The 24,902-nt window shown below is 40.1% G+C and overlaps 2 protein-coding genes across 2 annotated transcripts; both read right to left on the minus strand.

Moving 5' to 3' along the window:
* Positions 1 to 8,210: 8,210 nt before the first annotated feature.
* On the minus strand, positions 8,211 to 10,920 carry LOC137137026 (low affinity immunoglobulin gamma Fc region receptor III-like). The gene is made up of 6 exons (XM_067522890.1): positions 10,832 to 10,920; positions 10,684 to 10,719; positions 9,679 to 9,951; positions 9,354 to 9,599; positions 9,110 to 9,280; positions 8,211 to 8,970 (listed from the first exon to the last, which is right to left on the minus strand). Exons 1-6 carry the CDS (start codon positions 10,860 to 10,862, stop codon positions 8,870 to 8,872), a joined length of 858 nt encoding a protein of 285 aa, XP_067378991.1. The 5' UTR covers positions 10,863 to 10,920; the 3' UTR covers positions 8,211 to 8,869.
* A 2,376-nt stretch (positions 10,921 to 13,296) lies between these two features.
* Positions 13,297 to 15,972, minus strand: LOC137137027 (low affinity immunoglobulin gamma Fc region receptor II-like). Its single transcript, XM_067522891.1, has 6 exons — positions 15,902 to 15,972; positions 15,754 to 15,789; positions 14,769 to 15,041; positions 14,444 to 14,689; positions 14,200 to 14,370; positions 13,297 to 14,060 (listed from the first exon to the last, which is right to left on the minus strand). Exons 1-6 carry the CDS (start codon positions 15,930 to 15,932, stop codon positions 13,960 to 13,962), a joined length of 858 nt encoding a protein of 285 aa, XP_067378992.1. The 5' UTR covers positions 15,933 to 15,972; the 3' UTR covers positions 13,297 to 13,959.
* Positions 15,973 to 24,902: the final 8,930 nt, after the last annotated feature.

Genomic DNA, 24,902 nt, shown 5'->3' on the forward strand with positions numbered 1-24,902 from the left:
CTGACTGATCGAAATAAACAGGTGGATCCAACCTGATCTAAGAGCTGATTGGTTCAGGTGTTGGATCAACAATAAGATCTTTACAGATAGTGGAACAATTCTGTGTAAGAGAATAAACGGGACTGATGGTGACTTTGCTAAGTCACAGGGACTGAGGGAAATACTGTAGGACACAGCTAAAGTTTTTTGAGAAAGATTCAGGGTTTTTCCTTTTTGCTAGAAAAGAAAAGATGGTTTGAGTTTAATGTTATAAAACACACTGGATCTATCAGGTTCAATGATTACAAACAGGGACAGGAGTCAACAACTGATGGCTCTCAAGCTACTGTCCCTGAGTCCAGTGGGACAATCTGCACTTAGGTGGGTGTAGTGAGAGATGAGTGATGATTAGTGTAATGGCTGGAATCAGTGTGAGTGCAGCTGTACAAAGGAAAGTGGAGGAAATGAGAGTCAGAGAGGAGGTGGATGGGGGAGGTGGAGAACAGCTTACTGGTGTCAGTTTCTCCTGCTTGTATTCAGTTTTTGCCCTGGTGACACAATCAGACTCTGATCAGATCTTATCTCCATTCTACTACAGCTTTGAGTATTTTATCAGCAGCTTCAGTCTGAACAAGACATTGTTACTAGGAGACACTAGTATTTATTTTGTTACTTTGAGCTTTTTGACTAAAAGTTAATATTTCTATCAGATGTACTGCATGTCAAATCATATTTATAGTGTGTATTGATTGTTCTGCCCTCTGTTTGAGTGCATTTATAACTGCTAAAAAACCTTTCCATAGCTTGTGTATAGCGTTTTGTGATCAGCAGCGTCCCCCTCTGGTCAGCTAGTAGTAGTAAGTTTAGAGGCTGGAATTCCCCTAAGAGTTACTGAAGCAGGTAGAGCAGAGAGCGTGACTGATCGACTGCCGCTAAATTTTTTATAACGTTGTAGCCTTGGACATTATTTGTCCGTAAGTATTTTGTTTATTACCCTTTTTATGCTGTAAACATACTGTGGTTGCTGCATTATTATTTTGCTTTAAAATCGTTATTTGGAGCTATATGGTAAATTGTGGTGCTCATTGCTGTTGTGACTCAGCATTTTTTTGTTTCAATGTTTGAAACCTTGGATTGTGCCTGTAAGATGTATGTTATGTTATTTTCATTTCTATTGTTGTTTGTGTTCAGTTTTACAGTGAATAAGTGAGTAAAGTAAAGCAAGAGAAACGAAGAGTGAGCCTTCATTAAAAAGATTCAAGAAAAGTTAGGCCTTGTGCTTATTGGAGGACTTCACACTCACCATGTTAGCTAACTGTCCATCATAGAACAAGTTCCCCTTTTTGTGAGGACAGTAAATTGATTGTCTCCACATCCACAATTTTCACAGAAACTCAGTCTGTGAGGGAATAGAGTAAATTTAGTCATATGGTTAGATAATTAGCAAACAATCAACCAAGATGGGCTATTGAAGAGGTCACAAAGAGGATAAGAGATCACAGGCTGGGTCGTGTTTGGAGGAATGTTTGAGATCACAGCAGGCACTTTGTTGTTACAAGGCCCAAAGCAATGTAGTAGATAGTGAGTCCTGGGGTCACAAGATCTACAAGAAGGTGCAATGAAAAGGGTTTTATTGCTTCTCAACTGACATCTTCAGATAACCTAGATAGGGACAAGAGTGATGACTGTCAACTGCATGCACCTGGTTTCTTTAGTCATGTTTTGTGAGGGTGGTTCCTTTCTTGGGTTTGAGTATAAATAGAAGTAGTTTGAGAGATACAAGTCAGAAACAACACTCAACATCCATGTGTTCTTCTCCATGCCGGCATGTATTAAACTGAGATGGTTCATCACGCTGATTTCTGTCTACAATTCTTGCAAGAGGAAAAATTTCTATTACAAGTCCTTTATGTAAAGGGTAGTACTCCATGGCTGGTCAGGGCCTTCAGAGAGGTGGCTGCCCTTCTTAAGGCAGGTGTGTCTAACTTGCAGTCTCTGCGTTTGAGCCTGGTAAGATTGTTTGGTGTGGGCTCACTGCAGATTGTAGGAGCTGTTCTCTGGCTGCATTTGCTAAATGGTTGTTTTAACACTCTGGTCCTCAGGTGGGTCTGATTGTACAGTACATTGTGCTGAAGTTTGGAACCAACTGTCCAGCGGAGCAACGTTTTTGTTGTTTCTACTCTGGAAGCTGCACTTGCAGTACTAACAGTTGTAATTCTGTTCTTTTGTAGAATTCTGGAAGGAACTGTGGGGAGAACCAGGCCTTAGCCCCACTTCATTGCATGTTAACACTGAGTGGTAGCCTTAAGGTACATAACCAAGTTTGCAGTGTTGTTGGTTCTTCTTAGCATGTGTGGTTGGGGTTTATTGGGGCTTAGTGTGGGGTCTTCCTGCAGTGAGCCCTTCCAAAAAGTAGTTCATTTGTTTGCCTACTTTTGCTTAAATACACTTAAAAATCCAAACATTGCACATATTTAATTTTGGTATATGTTAATAAACCCATCTTTGGGGGGGCTCCATGCTAGGCTAAAAGCTCGCGCTAGCCGACCACCGCTACCTAGCCTCCTGCTAGCGAATGTGCGGTCCCTGGAAAACAAACTAGACGAGCTACGAGCCAGGATTACAACTCAACGGGAAATCAGAGAGTCCTGCGCCCTGATTTTCACAGAGTCCTGGCTCTCAGACAAAGTCCCAGAGGACGCCATTCACCTACAGACTCATTCTGTTCACCGAGGCGATCGAACGGCCGCGTCCGGTAAAGCTAAAGGGGGAGGTGGGTGTGTGTATGTTAACAACTCGTGGTGTGGAGACATACAGACGGCTGATTTTCACTGTTCGCCAGATGTGGAGTTTCTACTGCTGAAGTGCCTCCTTATTATCTACCGAGGGAATTTGACATCCCCCCACGAGCTAACTCCACCGCAGCATCAGCAAACTCTATGACGTCATCAGCGTGTTAGAAACGGCTCATCCTGACGCTGTTTTTATTGTTGCTGGTGACTTCATTCCCACACTTGATAAGAACACTCTGGATCATGTTTACAGCAACATACGTGGTGCATACAGGGCTGCATCCCGCCCCCACTTCGGACACTCAGACCACATCTCTTTGTTCCTGTACCCTGCTTACAGACAAAGACTGAAACAAACACACCCTGTCACCAAACAGGTTAAACTCTGGACCCCAGAGACTGAGAGCACCTTGCAGGACTGTTTTGCTCTGACAGACTGGGATGTGTTTAAAGCTGCAGCCACTCTGGAGGACTCTTCCGTCAACGTACAGGATTATGCTGAGTATGTGACTGGGTACATCAGCACTTGTGTTGATAACATCGTTCCCACCATACAAATCAGGAAGTTTCCAAACCAGAAGCCCTGGATAAGCAGTCAGGTACGTCACATGCTGCGTACTCGCTCTCTTGCATTTAGATCAGGCAATGAGACCGAGTACAAAGCTTCAAAGTATGGACTGAGAAAAGCCATCACAGCGGCCAAGAGGAAGTACAGAGAGAAGCTGGACAGCTTCTATTCTACTGCTGACTTGGGGCTGATGTGGCAAAAACTGCAGCACATCACAGACTACAGGACCAACACCACCAACATCACCTCAACAGACAGCCTGCCGGACGACCTCAACACATTCTACACCCACTTTGAGGCCCCCAGCTACACTGCAGAGAGGGGGCTCACACAAACCTGGACCACTCAACCACCCTCCACTCCACCAACCGTCTCAACGACCCAGGTACACAAAGCTCTGAGGAAGATCAACCCTTGCAAAGCAGCAGGACCAGACAACATTCCTGGGCGGGCCCTCAGAGCATGTGCCAACGAGCTGGCTGATGTTCTCATCTCCACATTCAGAGCAGCATACCAGACACTATTGACCCCCTGCAGTATGCCTACCGGCCCAACATGTCCACCTCGGGTGCCATTACTGCTGCCATCCACTACTCCCTCTCTCATCTGGAAAATAAGGACTCATACCTCAGGATACTCTTCATCGACTACAGCTCCACCTTCAACACGGTCATTTCCCACAAACTCACCCACAAACTGTCCACACTTAGTTTGTACCGCACCCTCTGTGACTGGCTCCTAGACTTCCTGACTGGCAGGCCTCAGTCTGTCAGGATTGGTAACAGGACTTCAGCCAGTATCATCACAAACATTGTCACTCCACAGGGTTGTGTACTCAGCCCCATCCTCTACACCCTGCTGGAGGGAGGTGGACAGTCTGGTGCAATGGTGAGACAACAACCTCACCCTCATAACGGACAAGATGAAGGAAATGATAGTGGACATGAGAAAGGGGAGGAGAAGGCGTCAGCCACTGTTCATCCGGGAGCTTGAAGTGGACAGGGTGAGCAGCTTTAAATACCTGGGTGTCCACATCAGTGAGGACCTCACTTGGACACCTCACGTCACGCAGCTGGTCAAGAAGGACCAACAGCAGCTGTATTTTCTGAGGAGGCTGAGGAAGTTTGGCATGTCGCCTAAGATCCTCAGCAACTTCTACAGCTGCGTCATTGAGAGTGTCCTGACCAACTGCATCACTGTGTGGTACAGCAGCACTACTGTCATGGACCGTGGTGAAGACTGCACAGAAGATCACCAGGACTCCACTGCCCTCTCTGCAGAGCATCTACCACCACAGAGTCCACAGGAGAGCTGCTTCCATCCTCAAAGACCCCTCCCACCCCCAGCACGGACTGTTCACACTTCTACCCTCAGGATGGAGGTACAGAAGTGTGAAATGCAGAACCTCAAGACTGAAGAACTCTTTCTTCCCCTCTGCCATCAGACTCTTAAACAGCTGACAGGAGTTTGCAACCATGAACATAACATAACTGTTTACATTGATTTACATTTTTGCTTTTGCACATTCATTATTTCAGAACTACACTACCTCACTTTTACTGCTCTTTTCTTTTTTTGCTCTTATGTTTTATTGTATTTTTTTTCTATTTTTATTTTACTTTACTCTATGACATTTATTGTGAACAGCAAAATGAGAATTTCATTGTGCAGGGAAACACTTTGAATCTTGAATATTGAATCTTTGGTTAGTTTTATGCTCGTCTCTCGCTCTTTGAGTAAGTTGTGAAATCAGAGGATCTTTCACCTTGTAACCTTGGTCACATTTAAATGTTTTGACACTGGATTCTCTCTCTTCACTTGTTCCTTTTCTTCTGGATGAAGTCAAGCATTTCTCCATGTGTAAAATCATACCAAACCCCCTTAAAATCATTGAGCAGCTTGGCAGGGTGCAGTGCAGTGTCCTTATAGGCATCAGTTCTACATTTTAAACTATTGAATTGTTAGATTTTTTTCAGGATTACTGTAAACAGGAACATGGGTCATAGATGATAAGCTTATAGACTGATGTTAACAGTCACTGTACTGTGAGTTCTGACTCCTTTTGATCATGGCCAGATATACAGTTTTTCCATGCTGACTTCTGCAACAGCATGGGTGAGAAAAGTGAAGCTCCTGCAGGAGAGATCACATCCACCTCCTCTTTACTGCTGGGTTCAGAATCTGACAAAGTGAAGACTTTCTGCTGATTGTATCACATCACAGTGCTCTGTGGTGACATCATCATTGTCACCATCCAATACTCAGCTTGGGTGCGCGAGGTCGTTCCCATAGATACATCCAGGTGATTTCCTACTGTCAGAAAAGGTGCACAAGAAAAAGTTGAAAATATAAATAATTGCTACAATATGTTGATTGATTGATGAGTGTCTGTAATGATTCAGAGTGTTACCTGTTGGTACATGTCGATATAAAGACACCATCAGGACAGTGGACATGAAGTACGGACAGAACATCACCAGGTGGAGGTGGTGTTGTAGGTTTTTCTGTAGAGAGAATCACCTGTTCAGGTTTGAGCTGTAATAACTGATCTACTGTGGGAAGCAGCAGTGATCTTCTCTCAACATTCACACATCAACACATCCAGCAGACTGGACTCACCCAGCAGCAAAGAAATGCAGCCTGTGATCCTTAAAATATGGTGTAAATGAAAATCAAGTTCAGCAGTTTTTACAACTGAAGATAATCAGGAAGAGCCTTAAATTAAAACACCACAGACGACCAGTAGATGGCTTCAAGCATCAGTGTGTTTAAATGACGTCCATAGATAAAGATTCAACTTATCTTTTCTTAGTTACTCAACACATTTGAAGATTTTTTTTATTTTTTCTTGAGGAAACTACAAGCGATCAGTCAAAAATTACAAAAGTAAAGAAAAGTAAAGATCACACAGTGACAGAAAAATGATCAAGTACAGATCAGTGTAAAATGTTTGCTCTTTTGGAGACAGGGTGAAGGTTAAGAGACTGGACAAATTACGTGAGTGAAAGAAATGGACATTGTCTGAACAACATTGACCCAGGAATTAATCATCACATCACAAATGTCACCTACAAAACCATAAAGGATTTTATAGAACTAGCTGCTGTATAAAGATACAAACATCTTATTGCAAACTTCATTTTTTCTTCCACAACAACAACAAGTGCTGTGTAATGTTGAGTCTGTCATTTCAGGTCCAGTGTCATTTTAAATAGTTATTACAATGAGACTTTAAATACTAACTAGTTTGGTTCATCACAACAAAAAAGGAAGTTTAACATTTTCTATGAGACAGTTTAGTAAAAACCAAAGAACCACAAGAGAAAAGCAACACGGAGAGAAATGAGAAAAGGTTTAGGTTCATCAATATCATTGAAATAACAGCAAAGTTAATGAAGCTTTTAAACACCAAACTAATGACTAATGAAATGTAGTGAGTATTTACTGAAACAGGAACTGGACAGAACTGAAAACAAGTTCACACATTTTAATTTAAAGAACAATAAAAACCCCTTTAGCATCAAACTAAAGCAGAACCTGCTTCAATAAGAAACATTGTGTAATAAACACAATGAGGAAGTTGATGGTTTGGTTTTACAAGCAACAGTTAAAAAATAAACTAAAAAGTATTTTGTTGACTTTGAGAGAAAAACATACTTCAAATATAAAACACTCGTACACATACATACACGTGACTTTACACTATACAAGCACTATCAGTACTGTTGGGTTTTATCTATGGAGCCTCAGGTCACTTAGAGGATTTGTGGTGAAAAGCCTCTGCTGCTTGAGGGAGCTCTCTCTGAATCAGAGTCATGATCAGGATTTCTATGGTTGAAATGATCCCACTAAACAGATACACACATTCAAATGAAATCATCAGTCTACATCACAAAATAGCAGAGAATCTAATGTGTGATCACTGATGAGAACATTAGGTAACACAACAAGGTTTTTCTTTACCCTCCTGAACTTAAAAACATGAAGAATTGTACAAATATAGTGAAGAATTAGGGACCTGGTAGCTCAATGGGTAGAGCAGCAGGATGGGATGCAGAAGTCCCAGCCTACCCACCAGGTGTGTCCCTGAGCCAGATCCTCAGTGCTAACTCACCGACGCCTCTCTGACTTCCTGCTGTGTCCACCACACTAGCTTTATCAGACACTGTCAGTGACTTTCAGACTGGGATGAAAAAAGCTTCCTAATGTTGGTTTGTTGTGCAGCACAGCAGTGAAATCACATCTACAAAGAAATGACATTTTGTGACAGCAGTCGTCTTCTCTTCCTGTTTGGTAACAGTGTTAGTTACAGTCGACCTCTTGCTTCTTTGGACATTATAAACCTAACACTTTGTTGTGTAAAAGTTCTCACACTGTCCACTCTATTCTATCCTGTATTTCACTTTAATTGGTTTCCAACACAGCACACATCCAACAATACAATCACTGAAAGTTAGATGGAACAAACTGTGCTGACAGATCAGCCTCTGATGTCTGTCTCGTTGTATTAGATGATGGTATGACATCAGGCTGACAGCAGTAAAAACCACAGTTTCCTCTAAAGCAGCAGCTGCCTTGTTTTCTCTGCTGCAGTTCCAAGAAATTTGATCATTTATTTTCATGTTATTGCAAAATTGTACAATATTTTCATTATGTGTGCTCATTTATCTCTACAACCAATAAATGTAGTGTTTGAGCAATAGTATAGTTTTTGGCTCAATGCCCAGGAAACACTGACATGTGGTCGGGGGAGGGGGCACGAACCTCCGAGCGTATTGTCTGTGGACGGCAACTCTACCAAGTGAGGAACTGCCACCCATGAAACAGCACAGAGTGGACTGACAAACCTTTAATCAGAATTTAACCACGTGTTCATGTTTCCAAATGGTTTTTATTAAGAACAAACACATGTTCAATGCTTTGTACAATACATTTGTTCATGCGTCTGTATAAAAAAATCACAATGACACCAAGCAAAGCTTTTTAGCGCAATGATCCCACGATGGTGGAACGAGCTACCAAACTCTGCACGCTCAGCTGACTCTCTCCCAATATTCAAAAAATTGCTGAAAACAGAACTCTTCCGCATCTTCCTATGCACTTAAATCTCTTTAAAAAAAAAAATCCTTTCTGCTCTTTCTTGCACTTGCATTTCATTGAATGTAAACCCTTTTCTGATAGGACTTTGCTTTGATGTTTTCTCCTTGACTTAGATTCTTGCTGCCTTGTACCTCACTTGTAAGTTGCTTTGGATAAAAGCGTCTGCTAAATGAATAAATGTAAATGTAAATCTCTAAGTTTTCAGCTTTCACAAATCTGAGGACTCATCCTGGAGAACTGCTCTCACAGCTGCTTCCATTTCAAGATGAAAAGAGATTAAACTGCTGCTGAAATTCTGACATTCGACATTCAACAAAGTTCATCATGAGGAACATGTGGAGTTCCACAGGGAAGTGTTCTGGCTCCTTTACTGTTTCTGATATTGTAGCTTCTTTTTTAAATGGGAACATATGGATCATGTTGGATCAGATCAGAAGTGATGCTCTGTGGTGACATTATCATAATCATTATCCAATCCCCGCCCAGGCTGGTCGGGTGAGGTCATCACCATAGAGACAGGAAGGTCATTTTCTACAGTCAGAACAGGTCAGAATGAAACAGCAGAAAATGTATCAACTGTGAAAATATTGATGTTTCTTTTATGTGAGTGATGAATTTATTGAATGATTGTTTGCTGAGTGTTTGGTCAGTGAATGATTCAACGTGCTACCTCTGTGTCTGTGTCGATATAAAGACACCATGAGGAGAGTGGAGATCAAGTATGGACAGAACACCACCAGGTGGAGGAGCAGTGTGATCACAAGCTGAAGGGAAGTGGAGGATGGAGGTGGCGATGATGTAAAGGTGGTGGAGGTGGGTGAAGATGTGGTTGTAGGTTTTTCTGTAGAGAGAATCACCTGTTCAGGTGAACATGTGGATGAAATAAGTTTTGAAATCAAAGTGAAGCTCCTGACCTGTGACGTAGATCCAGCTGGGTGGAGACTCTCCATGACTGCTGATGTGACACTTGTAGAGGCCTTCATCAGACTTGGTAACATGGTGGATGGTCATGTGACCTGTAGGCTCAGTCCTGATGAGGGAGCCATCTTTATAGAAATCAGCTGGGAGCATGGAGGGAGGCCTCTTTGTTTGACAGTGCAGAGAGACATCATGTCCCTCCATCACAGGGAGGACAGGACTCTGCAGGATCACTGCTCCACCTCAACACAGAGACAAACTACAGCATTTCGTCCATTTCCACACAGCTTCATCAACACTAACTCCACAGTCTGATCTTACCAGTGACAGTGATGGTGATGCTGTTACTGGTTGATCCCTCTCTGGACTCACACCAGTAAACTCCACTGTCCAATGGGATGATGTAACTGATGTTACAGGAAGAACCAGCAGGTTCTCCCCAACCATCTCCACACTGAGTCCTCTGTCTTTTGGTTGTGTTCCTCCTCAGTGTCCAATTAGCAGAGCTGTCGTCGTCCTCACAGCTCAGAGACACAGAATCAAATTCAAACAGCTGAGAGAAGTTGTGACTCACAGTCAGACGAGCTGTGATCACTGAGATGATGTAACGGTGAGTAAAGCATCACAAAAATGAGAGCACATGGTTACAAAATATGAAAAGTTCTAGATATTTTTATTTGATTAAATACATTTAATTTTAATTCAAACCATCTGACATTTAAAAAAAACTCAGCAGACTTCAACTCAAAGAATCTTAAAATGCAGCATGTGATTATTTATATATGGAGTCTATGAAAATCAATATAACATTTTTCTAAATAGGGAGAACATTTTAAATAGTAGTAAAAGCAGTGGGATAATGTAACGAGGACAATTTCTCCACTCAGCAGCAGTTTTCACAGTTGAATCTGAAGGTAATGAGGAAGAACTATAAAGTAAAAACCCCACAGACGACCAGCAGATGGCTTCAAACATCAGGGTTTTTAAAACCATCCATAGATAAAGACTCAGCTTATCTCTTCTTTGTCACTGAACATTTGCAGACACTTAAACACGGAAATCTTATACAGAGACAGTGGAGTTTCTTCTAGTTTCAGGCAGATGATAGAGAAGTAAAAAGTGATGATCACACAGTGACAGAAAACTGATCAAGTAGAGATCAGTGTAACAGTGAGTAAAGATTCACACAGAGAGACAGTGAACACCAACATCTAACCTTCAACAGTCTCTGTGTTTCTATGACTTCCTGCTGTGTCCTTCACACTAACTCATCTTTCTCAGACACAATGAGACATTTTCAGTGTGTCATAGAAAACATTGACTGACCTTGGTTTGTTGTGCAGATCAGCAGTGAAGTCACAACTAAAGAGAAATGAGAGTCAGGTTTGAGCTGTAATAACTGATCTACTGTGGGAAGCAGCAGTGATCTTCTCTCAACATTCAGACATCAACACATCCAGCAGACTGGACTCACCCAGCAGCCTCTCAACTGATGTTTTGTCCATTCTGCAGCTACCACCACATGTCAGAGTGTCTCTGAACAGCAGCTGCAGGAAACATACGAACAGAAAAGAAGAAGCCACAGATCAAACCACAGATCATGTGGTACAAATACAAAAAGCTCTTTTATTACAAATATGTATGTTAATTGAAATTAAGACATTTACAAAACCTCCACAGATTGATTTAAGAACCTAAAAAGAAATGCAGCCTGTGATCCTTAAAATATGGTGTAAATGAAAATCAAGTTCAGCAGTTTTTACAACTGAAGATAATCAGGAAGACCCTTAAAGTAAAACACCACAGACGACCAGTAGATGGCTCCAAGCATCAGTGTGTTTAAATGACGTCCATAGATAAAGATTCAACTTATCTTTTCTTAGTTACTCAACACATTTGAAGATTTTTTTAAATTTTTTCTTGAGGAAACTACAAGCAGTCAGTCAAAACTTAGAAAAGTAAAGAAAAGTAAAGATCACACAGTGACAGAAAACTGATCAAGTACAGATCAGTGTAAAATGTTTGCTCTTTTGGAGACAGTCCTGAACACAGGGACAACATTGACCCAGGAATTAATCATCACATCACAAATGTCACCTACAAAACCATAAAGGATTTTATAGAACTGGCTGCTGTATAAACATACAAACATCTTATTGCAAACTTCATTTTTTCTTCCAGAAAAACAGTGAAGTGCTGTGTAATGTTGAGTCTGTCATTTCAGGTCCAGTGTCATTTTAAATAGTTATTACAATGAGGCTTTAAATACTAACTAGTTTGGTTCATCACAACAAAAAAGGAAGTTTAACATTTTCCATGAGACAGTTTAGTAAAACCCACAGAACCACAAGAGAAAAGCAACATGGAGAGAAACGAGAAAAGGTTTAGGTTCATCAATATCATTGAAATAACAGCAAAGTTAATGAAGCTTTTAAACACCAAACCAATGACTGTTAATGATAGAACTACTGCTAATATGAAGAATTCTAATAATTAAATGTAGTGAGTATTTACTGAAACATGAACTGGACAGAACTGAAAACAAGTTGATTTAAAACATTTTAATTTAAAGAACAAGAAAAACTCATTTAGCACCAAACTAAAGCAGAAATGTGCTGTTGTAAGAAACATTGTGTAATAAACACAATGAGGAAGTTGATGGTTTGCTTTTACAAGCAACAGTTAAAAAATAAACTAAAAAGTATTTTGTTGATTTTGAGAGAAAAACATACTTCAAATATAAAACACTCGTACACATACATACACGTGACTTTACACTATACAAGCACTATCAGTACTGTTGGGTTTTATCTATGGAGCCTCAGGTCACTTAGAGGATTTGTGGTGAAAAGCCTCTGCTGCTTGAGGGAGCTCTCTCTGAATCAGAGTCATGATCAGGATTTCTATGGTTGAAATGATCCCACTAAACAGATACACACATTCAAATGAAATCATCAGTCTACTTCACAAAATAGCAGAGAATCTAATGTGTGATCACTGATGAGAACATTAGGTAACACAACAAGGTTTTTCTTTACCCTCCTGAACTTAAAAACATGAAGAATTGTACAAATATAGTGAAGAATTAGGGACCTGGTAGCTCAATGGGTAGAGCAGCAGGATGGGATGCAGAAGTCCCAGCCTACCCACCAGGTGTGTCCCTGAGCCAGATCCTCAGTGCTAACGCCTCTCTGACTTCCTGCTGTGTCCACCACACTAGCTTTATCAGACACTGTCAGTGACTTTCAGACTGGGATGAAAAAAGCTTCCTAATGTTGGTTTGTTGTGCAGCACAGCAGTGAAATCACATCCACAAAGAAATGACATTTTGTGACAGCAGTCGTCTTCTCTTCCTGTTTGGTAACAGTGTTAGTTACAGTCGACCTCTTGCTTCTTTGGACATTATAAACCTAACACTTTGTTGTGTAAAAGTTCTCACACTGTCCACTCTATTCTATCCTGTATTTCACTTTAATTGGTTTCCAACACAGCACACATCCAACAATACAATCACTGAAAGTTAGATGGAACAAACTGTGCTGACAGATCAGCCTCTGATGTCTGTCTCGTTGTATTAGATGATGGTATGACATCAGGCTGACAGCAGTAAAAACCACAGTTTCCTCTAAAGCAGCAGCTGCCTTGTTTTCTCTGCCGCAGTTCCAAGAAATTTGATCAGTTATGCTCGTGTTATTGCAAAATTGTACAATATTTTCATTATGTGTGCTCATTTATCTCTACAACCAATAAATGTAGTGTTTGAGCAATAGTATAGTTTTTTGGCTCAATGCCCAGGAAACACTAACATGTGGTCGGGGGAGGGGGCACGAACCTCCGAGCGTATTGTCTGTGGACGGCAACTCTACCAAGTGAGGAACTGCCACCCATGAAACAGCACAGAGTGGACTGACAAACCTTTAATCAGAATTTAACCACGTGTTCATGTTTCCAAATGGTTTTTATTAAGAACAAACACATGTTCAATGCTTTGTACAATACATTTGTTCATGCGTCTGTATAAAAAAATCACAATGACACCAAGCAAAGCTTTTTAGCGCAATGATCCCACGATGGTGGAACGAGCTACCAAACTCTGCACGCTCAGCTGACTCTCTCCCAATAATCAAAACATTGCTGAAAACAGAACTCTTCCGCATCTTCCTATGCACTTAAATCTCTTTAAAAAAAAAAAAAAATCCTTTCTGCTCTTTCTTGCACTTGCATTTCATTGAATGTAGACCCTTTTCTGATAGGACTTTGCTTTGATGTTTTCTCCTTGAGTTAGATTCTTGCTGCCTTGTACCTCACTTGTAAGTTGCTTTGGATAAAAGCGTCTGCTAAATGAATAAATGTAAATGTAAATCTCTAAGTTTTCAGCTTTCACAAACCTGAGGACTCATCCTGGAGACCTGCTCTCACAGCTGCTTCCATTTCAAGATGAAAAGAGATCAAACTGCTGCTGAAGTTCTGACATTCGACATTCAACAAAGTTCATCATGAGGAACATGTGGAGTTCCACAGGGAAGTGTTCTGGCTCCTTTACTGTTTCTGATATTGTAGCTTCTTTTTTAAATGGGAACATATGGATCATGTTGGATCAGATCAGAAGTGATGCTCTGTGGTGACATTATCATAATCATTATCCAATCCCCGCTCAGGCTGGTCAGGTGAGGTCATCACCATAGAGACAGGAAGGTCATTTCCTACAGTCAGAACAGGTCAGAATGAAACAGTAGAAAATGTATCAACTGTAAAAATATTCATGTTTCTTTTGTGTGAGTGATGAATTTATTGATTGATTGTTTGCTGAGTGTTTGGTCAGTGAATGATTCAACGTGCTACCTCTGTGTCTGTGTCGATATAAAGACACCATGAGGAGAGTGGAGATCAAGTATGGACAGAACACCACCAGGTGGAGGACCAGTGTGATCACAAGCTGAAGGGAAGTGGAGGATTGAGGTGGCGATGACGTAAAGGTGGTGGAGGTGGGTGAAGATGTGGTTGTAGGTTTTTCTGTAGAGAGAATCACCTGTTCAGTTGAACATGTGGATGAAATAAGTGTTGAAATCAAAGTGAAGCTCCTGACCTGTGACGTAGATCCAGCTGGGTGGAGACTCTCCATGACTGCTGATGTGACACTTGTAGAGGCCTTCATCAGACTTGGTAACATGGTGGATGGTCATGTGACCTGTAGGCTCAGTCCTGATGAGGGAGCCATCTTTATAGAAATCAGCTGGGAGCATGGAGGGAGGCCTCTTTGTTTGACAGTGCAGAGAGACATCATGTCCCTCCATCACAGGGAGGACAGGACTCTGCAGGATCACTGCTCCACCTCAACACAGAGACAAACTACAGCATTTCGTCCATTTCCACACAGCTTCATCAACACTAACTCCACAGTCTGATCTTACCAGTGACAGTGATGGTGATGCTGTTACTGGTTGATCCCTCTCTGGACTCACACCAGTAAACTCCACTGTCCAATGGGTTGATGTAGCTGAAATTACACAGAGAACCAGATAATGTTCCCCAACCATCTCCACACTGAGTCCTCTGTCCTTTGGATGTGTTTCTCCTCAGTGTCCATCCAGCAGAGCCGTCGTCCTCCTCACAGCTCAGAGAGACAAACTCATATTCAAACAGCTGAGAGAAGTTGGAACTCACAGTCAGATGAGCTGTGATCACTGAGATGATGTGACAGTAAGTAAATAATCACAAAAATGAGAGCACATGGTTACAAAATATGAAAAGTTCTACATATTTTTATTTGATTACTTTAATTTAATTTTTAATTCAAATCAAAGAACCTTAACAGAAATGCAGCATGTGATTATTTAAATATGGAGTCTATGAAAATCAATATAACATTTTTGTAAATAGGGAAAAAATCATAAAGAAAAATTTAAATAGTAGGTAAAGCAGTGGGATAATGAAACATGGACAATTTCTCCACTCAGCAGCAGGTTTCACAGCCAAAACTGAAGCTAATGACGAAGAACTATAAAGTAAAAACCCCACAGACGACCAGCAGATGGCTTCAAACATCAGGGTTTTTAAAACCATCCATAGATAAAGACTCAGCTTATCTCTTCTTTGTCACTGAACATTTGCAGACACTTAAACACGGAAATCTTATACAGAGACAGTGGAGTTTCTTCTAGTTTCAGGCAGATGATAGAGAGGAAAAAAGTGATGATCACACAGTGACAGTAAACTGATCAAGTAGAGATCAGTGTAACAGTGAGTAAAGATTCACACAGAGAGACAGTGAACACCAACATCTAACCTTCAACAGTCTCTGTGTTTCTATGACGTCCTGCTGTGTCCTTCACACTAACTCATCTTTCTCAGACACAATGAGACCTTTTCAGTGTGTCATAGAAAACATTGACTGACCTTGGTTTGTTGTGCAGATCAGCAGTGAAGTCACAACTAAAGAGAAATGAGAGTCAGGTTTGAGCTGTAATAACTGATCTACTGTGGGAAGCAACAGTGATCTTCTCTCAACATTCAGACATCAACACATCCAGCAGACTGGACTCACCCAGCAGCCTCTCAACTGATGTTTTGTCCATTCTGCAGCTACCACCACATGTCAGAGTGTCTCTAAACAGCAGCTGCAGGAAACATATGAACAGAAAAGAAGAAGCCACAGATCAAACCACAGATCATGTGGTACAAATATAAAAAGATCATTAAAGCCTTAAAGTAAAACACCACAGTCGACCTGTAGATGGCTCCAAGCATCAGTGTGTTTAAATGACGTCCATAGATAAAGATTCAACTTATCTTTTCTTAGTCACTCAACACATTTGCAGATTTTTTTTATTTTTTCTTGAGGAAACTACAAGCAGTCAGTCAAAACGAAAAGTAAAGTAAAGAAGAAGAAAGAAAAGTAAAGAAAAGTAAAGATCACACAGTGACAGAAAACTGATCAAGTACAGATCAGTGTAAAATGTTTGCTCTTTTGGAGACAGTCCTGAACACAGGGACAACATTGACCCAGGAATTAATCATCACATCACAAATGTCACCTACAAAACCATAAAGGATTTTATAGAACTGGCTGCTGTATAAAGATACAAACATCTTATTGCAAACTTCATTTTTTCTTCCACAACAACAGTGAAGTGCTGTGTAATGTTGAGTCTGTCATTTTAGGTCCAGTGTCATTTTAAATAGTTATTACAATGAGGCTTTAAATACTAACTAGTTTGGTTCATCACAACAAAACAAAAAAGAAGTTTAGCATTTCCAATAAGACAGTTTAGTAAAACCCACAGAACCACAAGAGAAAATCAACATGGAGAGAAATGAGAAAAGGTTTACGTTCATCAATATCATTGAAATAACAGCAAAGTTAATGAAGCTTTTAAACACCAAACTAATGACTGTTAATGATAGAACTACTGCTAATATGAAGAATTCTAATAATTAAATGTAGTGAGTATTTACTGAAACAGGAGCTGGACAGAACTGAAAACAAGTTCACACATTTTAATTTAAAGAACAAGAAAAACTCATTTAGCATCAAACTAAAGCAGAAACCTGCTATTGGAAGAAACACAAAGTGGAAGTTGATGGTTTGTTCCCCAATCTTGTTTTAGACACAGTAAACATCCCTCCATCCATCAAGATTTAGTTCCACTTTCTGTTCATCTGTCTCTAAACATCACATCGTCTCCTCGGTCGTGTATTTAACCAATAACTGATGGTTAATTTCTGAACAAAACAGAAAATCAGCACCATCAGCATTTCATCAGCAACTTACCCTTGAAGATAAGGAGCAGCACTGAGGGAAAGGGGGAGGGGCTACATAAAGGGTGATGTGCAGCAATATAGTTTCCCTGGGAACCAAAACAAGTGCAAATAATAATTGCTCAGTTATATAAAATTCACTAATACTAAACGGAATTTGAAAATCATAAATAAAATACACAACATAAATGTGAGATAATAACAAAACCAAGTTGATTTTTAACTCTGACAGATGAAGGCAGCAAAGTTAGGGATCCCATGTGTGAAAAGGGCTGTAGATGTCCATGTCCCCTGACCTTAACCTCAACCAAACTTACCCAGTTACCTGCCTACTGTCAGGCTTCAGGGTCTGAGGTCTGTTTCCAGTTTCTGCTGAATATCTTAGAAAATGTTTGCTCAGGGTAGATAATTCCCAGCCTACAATATAAAAACAACCGACGCCAAACACCAACAGTCTGAAGTGTATTAATGTGATTTCATCTCTTTTGACCTGCATTTCATCTCCTTCTCAGCTCCCATGCTGGGTTGTCTTGTAGGTCAGCTGGGAGAGGTGCAGTTCAAAAAAACGTATTACAGTGTAAGTCACGGCAGGTCTCAGGAGGTGGATCAACCACTGTTGAAGGCCCTAGGAGAGGTGCAGCAGCTGATTCTATTAGCTGGTCAAGCTGTGTTCTTAGGTGTCCCTGTCTTTGCCCAGTGTGTCCCTCTGCTGTGGTTAAAGCTGTTAGCAAACTTACTGACAGAATATAATAGACTTTAATGTCACTGCACAATCATCCTAGTTGTCATGGTGACCTGATTAATACAAAGATGGGTTTTTAAATATTGAGGTGAGATCAGTGACTAATTAGAAACTATCAGCAAAGCTGCTGACTGTGGCAATGTCGTCCCTAACACGGTGGAAAGGTCGCTTACATACTTCATTAGCATCATTAGTTTTGCCAATGTCATCAGATGCACAAGCAACAAGTCAGTGCAAGCAAAACTTTTCCTCAGCCAACATGGATGAGTTACAGTATATACAGTAACTACACTGAATGATTTCAGCACAGGGATTTATTTAGATATTAACTGTGTTCATTCAGTTTCTTATTATAAGTCCAAAAAAGCCATTTTACTACACAGCAGAGCCGCTTGGCTTCACCCCACATGTGATAAAGTTAGCTAGCTACTTTCCTAAAGTTGAACTGAACACACAGAAAAGTTTGGATTTTGTTGGTGAAGGTATCATATACAGGCTACATGCTGTTACACAGAGTAAAACTTTAAAAGCACAAGCAAGACGCAGACTTTCTGACATGAAAACGTCAGAGCTGCTTTCAATGCCTCCATGTCTGCTGGACTCAGTACTGGGATCACGTCCTCACCTTTGGCTCCCAGAATAATTTCCACTAAGACAAAACTCAGTTTGTCTCTGCTGATCAGTTTTTTCCTGATTCCTTCCCCAATTACTCTCAGGCCTTCACCACAAATCTGAGCCTGGCTGAGAGGTTTAACAATGTTTTTGGACATTGCTGTAAGATATTTCACTAATGTGATGGATGCAGCTGTCAATAACAGATCCATAAAAGGTCCAGCAGGGGGCAAACTTTGACCCAAATATTTTGCCTTCATTAATTTGAACCTTTGGTCTGATTTTAACCCAGTCAGGCTTTATACCCAACATATTTCTTCTAAATATAACAAATACAAATATCAACAAATATCAGCAGTATTTGTGTTACTTGTTCACATTTCTGGACCATGTAATAAATGGAATAATATCATTAATTAACATCATCTCCCTGTGATTGACACCTGTTCTGTTGTGGAGAAACTTGCTTTCATCACTGATGACAAAAGCAGGTCTACCACCAATCATCATCTGTCATCTTCTCTGAAGACGATCAATGGCTGCTGTGCAGCAGTGATGATGCCTGTCATACACTTTTGTGATTGATGCTCCACTTCCACAAACACTTTCCTCTATCATGTCCATATCTGTGTCCTGAGACCTTGAGCAAAACTGAAAAGAAACAAACTTATCTTAATCCTTTTAGCCTTTTCTTTTTACTTGTACCAAAATGAATTATCATTACTGTTACTTCAATAGCCCTTAACTGAGGCATGAAAAATCAAAGTTGGCCTCTTCACCAGATGTCACTGGATAGAATTGAAACAAATATCGAATACCAATAATCTATAAATGAGATTTTATAGATCTATGTCAGTGAAGGTCATCCAGGTTTGGTTATCCGAGTCACGTCAACTGGACTTTTTTCTTCTTGGTTAAAAATGTTTTGCTACTCATCCAAGCAGCTTCTTTGTCTCATCCACACAGCAACAGGGATGAATGAGGAGAAGGCTGCAGTTGATGATGAAGGCCTCCAGGTCCGGGGAGCAGTGCATAGATAGCACCGAAACGTCGTGGCAACAGATTCCACCTCCCGCGTGTCTGTAAAGCTGAAACTCACCCAGCTGGAGCGCAGAGGCCGCTAGAAGATCACACAGCCACGTTTCCGTGAAGCACAAAACACAGGACGTAGAAAAGTCTCGGAGTTTGTTCAGCAGCAGGGTCAGCTCGTCCATTTGCTTTGAAAGTGAGCGTTAGAGAGGAAGACGGAGACGCACAAGCACCACGGAAATAAGTCCACAGGGTAGAAGCTCTGATGTTCATGAGTTCTTCCCGGTAGTAAGATCCACCAGAACTGTGGCAGAACACTGCATTCAAACACAAGACAATACAAAGTAGAGCGCACTGAAACACCGAGGCTGCCGTCCACGTCATCTTCCATCATTATTGCTGTTTATTTGGCGTTTTCCCACAAAATTCAACAGATGACACAATAAATCAAAGATTTAAAAAAAGTATTTTTGTTCTCTATTTATTTTCCTTCTGTCCAAGATTTTTACTTCTAGAATTTTACTTCTAGTAAATATAGAAACATATGCAAAGCAATACAAAAAAATCTAATAACATAATTTTAATTAATGTAAATGATCTGAATAACTAAATGTTTGCTTCAGAAGTATAAATGTTATTTTATTTCAAATTGTGTTTTAAGGCAATGAGTGAATCAATAAATAATCCACATGCAGTAATGTCCATAACAATCTAAAATATGAGCTAATATGCTGAGGAAATAAATTCATAAATGTTCATCTTTCCATCAGTTTCTCACTCACTATGAAACACGATTTCTTTCCTGGTTCAGTTTCTCCCATCAGTTCAGAGTTTCCACTTCAGATCATGTGGTCTGTCAGATGTGTGCTGGCTCACACAAGCTCAACAGTTTGTGATGGTCAGTTTGGGGGTTCAGGGTCTTGTCCAGGTACATTTCCACATATGACTCTACACAGTCGGGCTGAGAATCACTGAAGCTACGGTCGACAGGTAGACAGTCACCACCTGAGCCACTGCTGCCCCCTCACCACAGATCTCAGTTCATCAGTGTTCAGTTTTTCTTTTGTACATGATATTAAATATACTTATATATTATGATATTTTTTCTTTCTTTTTTCTTTCACGTTGTAAGAAATCATTAAGAATCACTTCATCACATCAGCTCTGGCATAAGCACCTTCCTCTCCCCCCTCCCTCCCTCAGACAAACCTCTCTCTGCTTCTTTGCCAAACCATAGATCACATGTTTCTGTGTTAATGTTTCTCTGTTATCACCAAACCAATGGAGCGTTTCTCAAAAACAAAGGTAAAAATATTAAAATTTATGGACAAATGGTTTTTACCAGAAAACCTGTGTCAGTCCCTTTCTGAGGAAAAGTTGCTTTGGGCATTAAATGCTGCCAGATACTGGATTTAATTAAACACTGTGTGTCTCACTGAGGTCAAAGGTAACTTCAGCTTTAATATCAGATTAATGAAGTGTCTGACGAATGAACAAAACATGATGCCACAGGAAGGACAACAAGTTGTTTAACATCCGTTCAGGTCTTTATTACATTCAGTCCAGTGTTCATTCAACCATCTCAGGTTGAGTTTTTCATATATTAAAATAAACTTTACAGACAATAAAATGTCCAGTAGGATAAAACATATTTACAAACCACAGCTGGAAAAGGCTCCAGGATAATCAGATAAAGATAATGAAAGGATGGAAAACAAACTCTATTTCAAATTAAAGGGCTTTTTAAGAGATGTTTTAACATTAAAGCAGGTGTTTCCTGTCTGATCACTTCCAACAACTCTGGAATCACTTGTTGCATGAAGAGAGAAAACTAATCCAGTCTCTGTTGATCTGTGGAACGTCGGCTATTTGGACAAAGCACAAAAATGTAGTTAACATTAGCAGCACAGCTAATGCTGCTGAAGAGCTACAACAACCTTTAACCCTCCTGTTATGTTGCTTTCTGAGGAACAGCCTTGATGTTCCCGGGTCAAATTGACCAAAAAGTCCCAAAAAACATTGTTTATATCTCATCATTAACTCCATTACTAACCATTTCAATCAATGTTTAGTTCAGTGATGTTCTTTACTGTTCACAGATCATGGTTCAATGAGCATAAGTCACTCGTTTATTACAAAAAGATCATGTTAAAACTTTTTTTAATGTAAACTGAAAAGACCTACAAATAAATTACAATAGATTTATATGCAATTGATTTTTATATTTTGAATTGTTTTTGTTTATGGAGTGATGTTGATAAATTGAAATGAGACACGTCTTCTGTTCAGGGTCAAATTGACCCGTTTTAAAGTTAACAATCTAAAGAAAATACATAAATGTATTTTTTCACTTTGAAACTTCTCCTGCTTGGCTTATTTAGTGTAATCAACATATAAAATAAAAATGGTTCAGTTCACATATTTGTAACCCTCCTACATGTTTATATTACAAAGATACTGTTCAGGTCAATTTGACCCGGCAGAGAAAATAGAAGCTAAAAACAGTCAGAAAGGTCAAATCCTGTTTGTTTTTTTGCAACTATGAGACATAATACACCCCTGTCTCACACTCTCACACACACACACACACACACACACATTGATCTTTCTGACTCTTTTTACCTTCTATTTTGTCGCAGGCATCAAATGAACCCAAACAGTAGCTTTGTAATATAAACATGTAGGAGGGTTACACATATGTGAACTGAACCATTTTTATTTTATATGTTGATTACACTAAATAAGCCAAGCAGGAGAAGTTTCAAGGTGAAAAAATACTTTTACAGTTTTTTTCGATTGCTAAATGACAGTGGGCACAACTGGAGCTACATGTGCAAAACTCTAACTACAGTCTGAACTACCAACTGTCACCTGAGCTAAACAGTTCACATCACCTGCAAAACTCATTCCAAGCAACACAACTCTTAACACATGGCTCAAAACAGGCTCAGTGCAGCCAAACACTATGCACAACCCTCACTGAGATAACACACACTGTCACTCAGAACACACTGAGAGTAAAAACACTAGCATCAAACACCAATACAGAAAATACAAACTTTTCATCTTTACAGTTGGAACAATTTCAGTGACTTCTTCAAAGAAAAGAGTGAAATTCTTTCACATGATTTATTTACTTTTTTAGAACTTAACATTCTTTAAGGTAAATGAAAATTAGCAGTTTGCTTCAATAGTCTGTAGTAATTTACAGAATTACAGTAATGAGAAATATTTCATTATCAGCCAGCACTTTATCTTGAATCTCCCGCAGTTTTATTGCATTGTTGACAACAACCATGTCAACGACAGCATTTTCCTGCGCATCTGAAAATATTTTTCCTCTTCCTCCTGTTGGGGGCAGCTTATGGGTCTTGTTGTAAAAATATATTTTACGGTCAAACTTACTGTAATAAATATCTGTGTAAATATTCTATAATTGCAATACCAAATAAATTCCTGTAATGTTTTCATTTACTGTAAGGATGTAACTCTCACCTGTTTGTATGATGGAAATTCGCATTACAGATGCCACTGTGGATCTTTGCAGATTGGGTTGCACCCTCAACCCTGCCTCTCTCAATGAGAGACCATGGTTCACGACATGGTCTATAAGTGAAGCACTTATTTCATCTGAAATAACAGCTCTTTGTCTTCTTTGGCCCCTCTCCCTGCACGAACCCGTCTTCCTTGCTCCATTTCCAAAATTAGTCTTTCTGAGCTCTACCTATATATTTAACAAATATATATAACAAGTCTACAACAAGACACCTGCTTAGCCTTCCATCTGAAATTTCAATCAGAAGTGTTTGAAAGGCACAAGGCTGAAATCTATTCTGTTTGGAATGTGTGGTTCCCAGTTTTGACAGCAGTGTGTTAGCATTTGAACAAAGTGCTGTATTTCCACAGTGTTGTGCAGGTTGTGGTTAAAGTCATGGAATAAGTGTGTAGAGTTTTGAAAAATGTGTTCAAGCAGTGAAAAACTAACTAGAGTTTGGTCCACATGAACTGCTGCTGTGCAGACTGTAGTTAGAGTTTTGTACATGTGACTCCAGTTGTGCCCACTGTCGTTTAGCAATCGAAAAAACTGTAAGTATTTTTTTTAGATTGTTAACTTTAAAACGGGTCAATTTGACCCTGAACATAACAGGAGGGTTAAGGTGGAATGATTTCTTCCATTTTACTCAGTGCTTCATTCAGGTTGTAAATCAATTAACACACCTTCAATTTTAACACAACCTTGACTGTTGCATGTGGTTTTATTGGGTCTCTTGCAGGACAAACATTTTACTGATGATTCATTTCAGCCTAGTTCTGCAAATCTTTCTCCTCACTTGGAGCATCGTGCCTGTACGTTCCAGCATCACCACAACAGACACCACTCTGTTAGCACCTACACAAGAATAATGTCCAACAGTCCAGAGATAATCTTCAGATAAGAACCACAAAGTGTGCTGCACATTTTGTTCTATGCTGAATTTATTTTTCATTAACTCTATCAGGATATGAGATGTTGTTCACATCACACAGCTCTGATCCACATGTCTTAACTGTGGCTCATGTAAATTCAGGTTCACAGATATTATAGTCATCGTTTTCCTCACAACCTTTTCCAGAAACTATAACCATCTCTTTATTTTTCCCAATGTAAAGGTGAAGATTATGATCTGTGGACCAGCTCCTTTCTCTATGCTGATACATCTGATGTTGTTATGAGCCCAACCAGTGTCGTGTCCTCAGCACATTTAAACTTCTTCACTGAGTCATCACAAGTGGTCCAATCATTTGTGTAAAGTCTAGATTTCTGTATGTAGGAAGGTTTTATAGATGAATAACAAGGAATGATTAGTCCTTGTCAGCAAAGACGTCCATCCAGCTTCTGAAGTAATGATTGAGGAACATGGTGCAGAATCTCTTTGAACTGGAAAAGACTTGAACTTGGTTTGGTGAAAAGACAACAATGGTTTAGTTTGATGTATTGCTTGTCCAAGAAGCAGAGAGAGGTGTGTCTGAGGGAGGGAGGGGGGAGAACAAGGTATTTATACCATGTCAGATGTGAGGACTTGACACTTGCAGCGATGGCTTCCTACAAAGTGATGTGTGTGGTGACTCTGCTGACTCTGCTGACACCAGGTAAGAACCTCCTCACTGTCCACACCTGAACCAATCAGGTTTCAGAGCTCAGTTGGTAAGGCAATTGACCCTGGACCACAGGTTCAGTGGTTCGATCCCAGCTACATGTTGAAGTGTCCTTGGGTAAGACACTGAACCCCAAGTTGCTCCCGGGGGGTCAGGTGAGCACCTTGCATGGCAGCCACCACCATCGGTGTGAGTGTGTGTAAATGGGTGAATGGGAATCAACACTGTAAAGCGCTTTGGGTAAAAGTGCTATGTAAGCGACTATTTA

This window comes from Channa argus, chromosome 12, assembly GCF_033026475.1.
Source record: "Channa argus isolate prfri chromosome 12, Channa argus male v1.0, whole genome shotgun sequence".
Lineage (NCBI taxonomy): Eukaryota > Metazoa > Chordata > Actinopteri > Anabantiformes > Channidae > Channa > Channa argus.

What these genes read in the sequence shown, in the direction of transcription:
- LOC137137026 (XM_067522890.1), bottom strand. Translation starts at nt 10,862, where the DNA reads ATGGACAAAACATCAGTTGAGAGGCTGCTGG. An exon ending in CATCACCATCACTGTCACTG is followed by an intron (nt 9,600 to 9,678) that starts GTAAGATCAGAC and finishes CTCTGTGTTGAG; the next exon opens with GTGGAGCAGTGATCCTGCAG. An exon ending in CAGCTGGATCTACGTCACAG is followed by an intron (nt 9,281 to 9,353) that starts GTCAGGAGCTTC and finishes TTCTCTCTACAG; the next exon opens with AAAAACCTACAACCACATCT.
- LOC137137027 (XM_067522891.1), bottom strand. Translation starts at nt 15,932, where the DNA reads ATGGACAAAACATCAGTTGAGAGGCTGCTGG. An exon ending in ATCAGTTGAGAGGCTGCTGG is followed by an intron (nt 15,790 to 15,901) that starts GTGAGTCCAGTC and finishes ATTTCTCTTTAG; the next exon opens with TTGTGACTTCACTGCTGATC. An exon ending in GATCTGCACAACAAACCAAG is followed by an intron (nt 15,042 to 15,753) that starts GTCAGTCAATGT and finishes ACATCATCTCAG; the next exon opens with TGATCACAGCTCATCTGACT.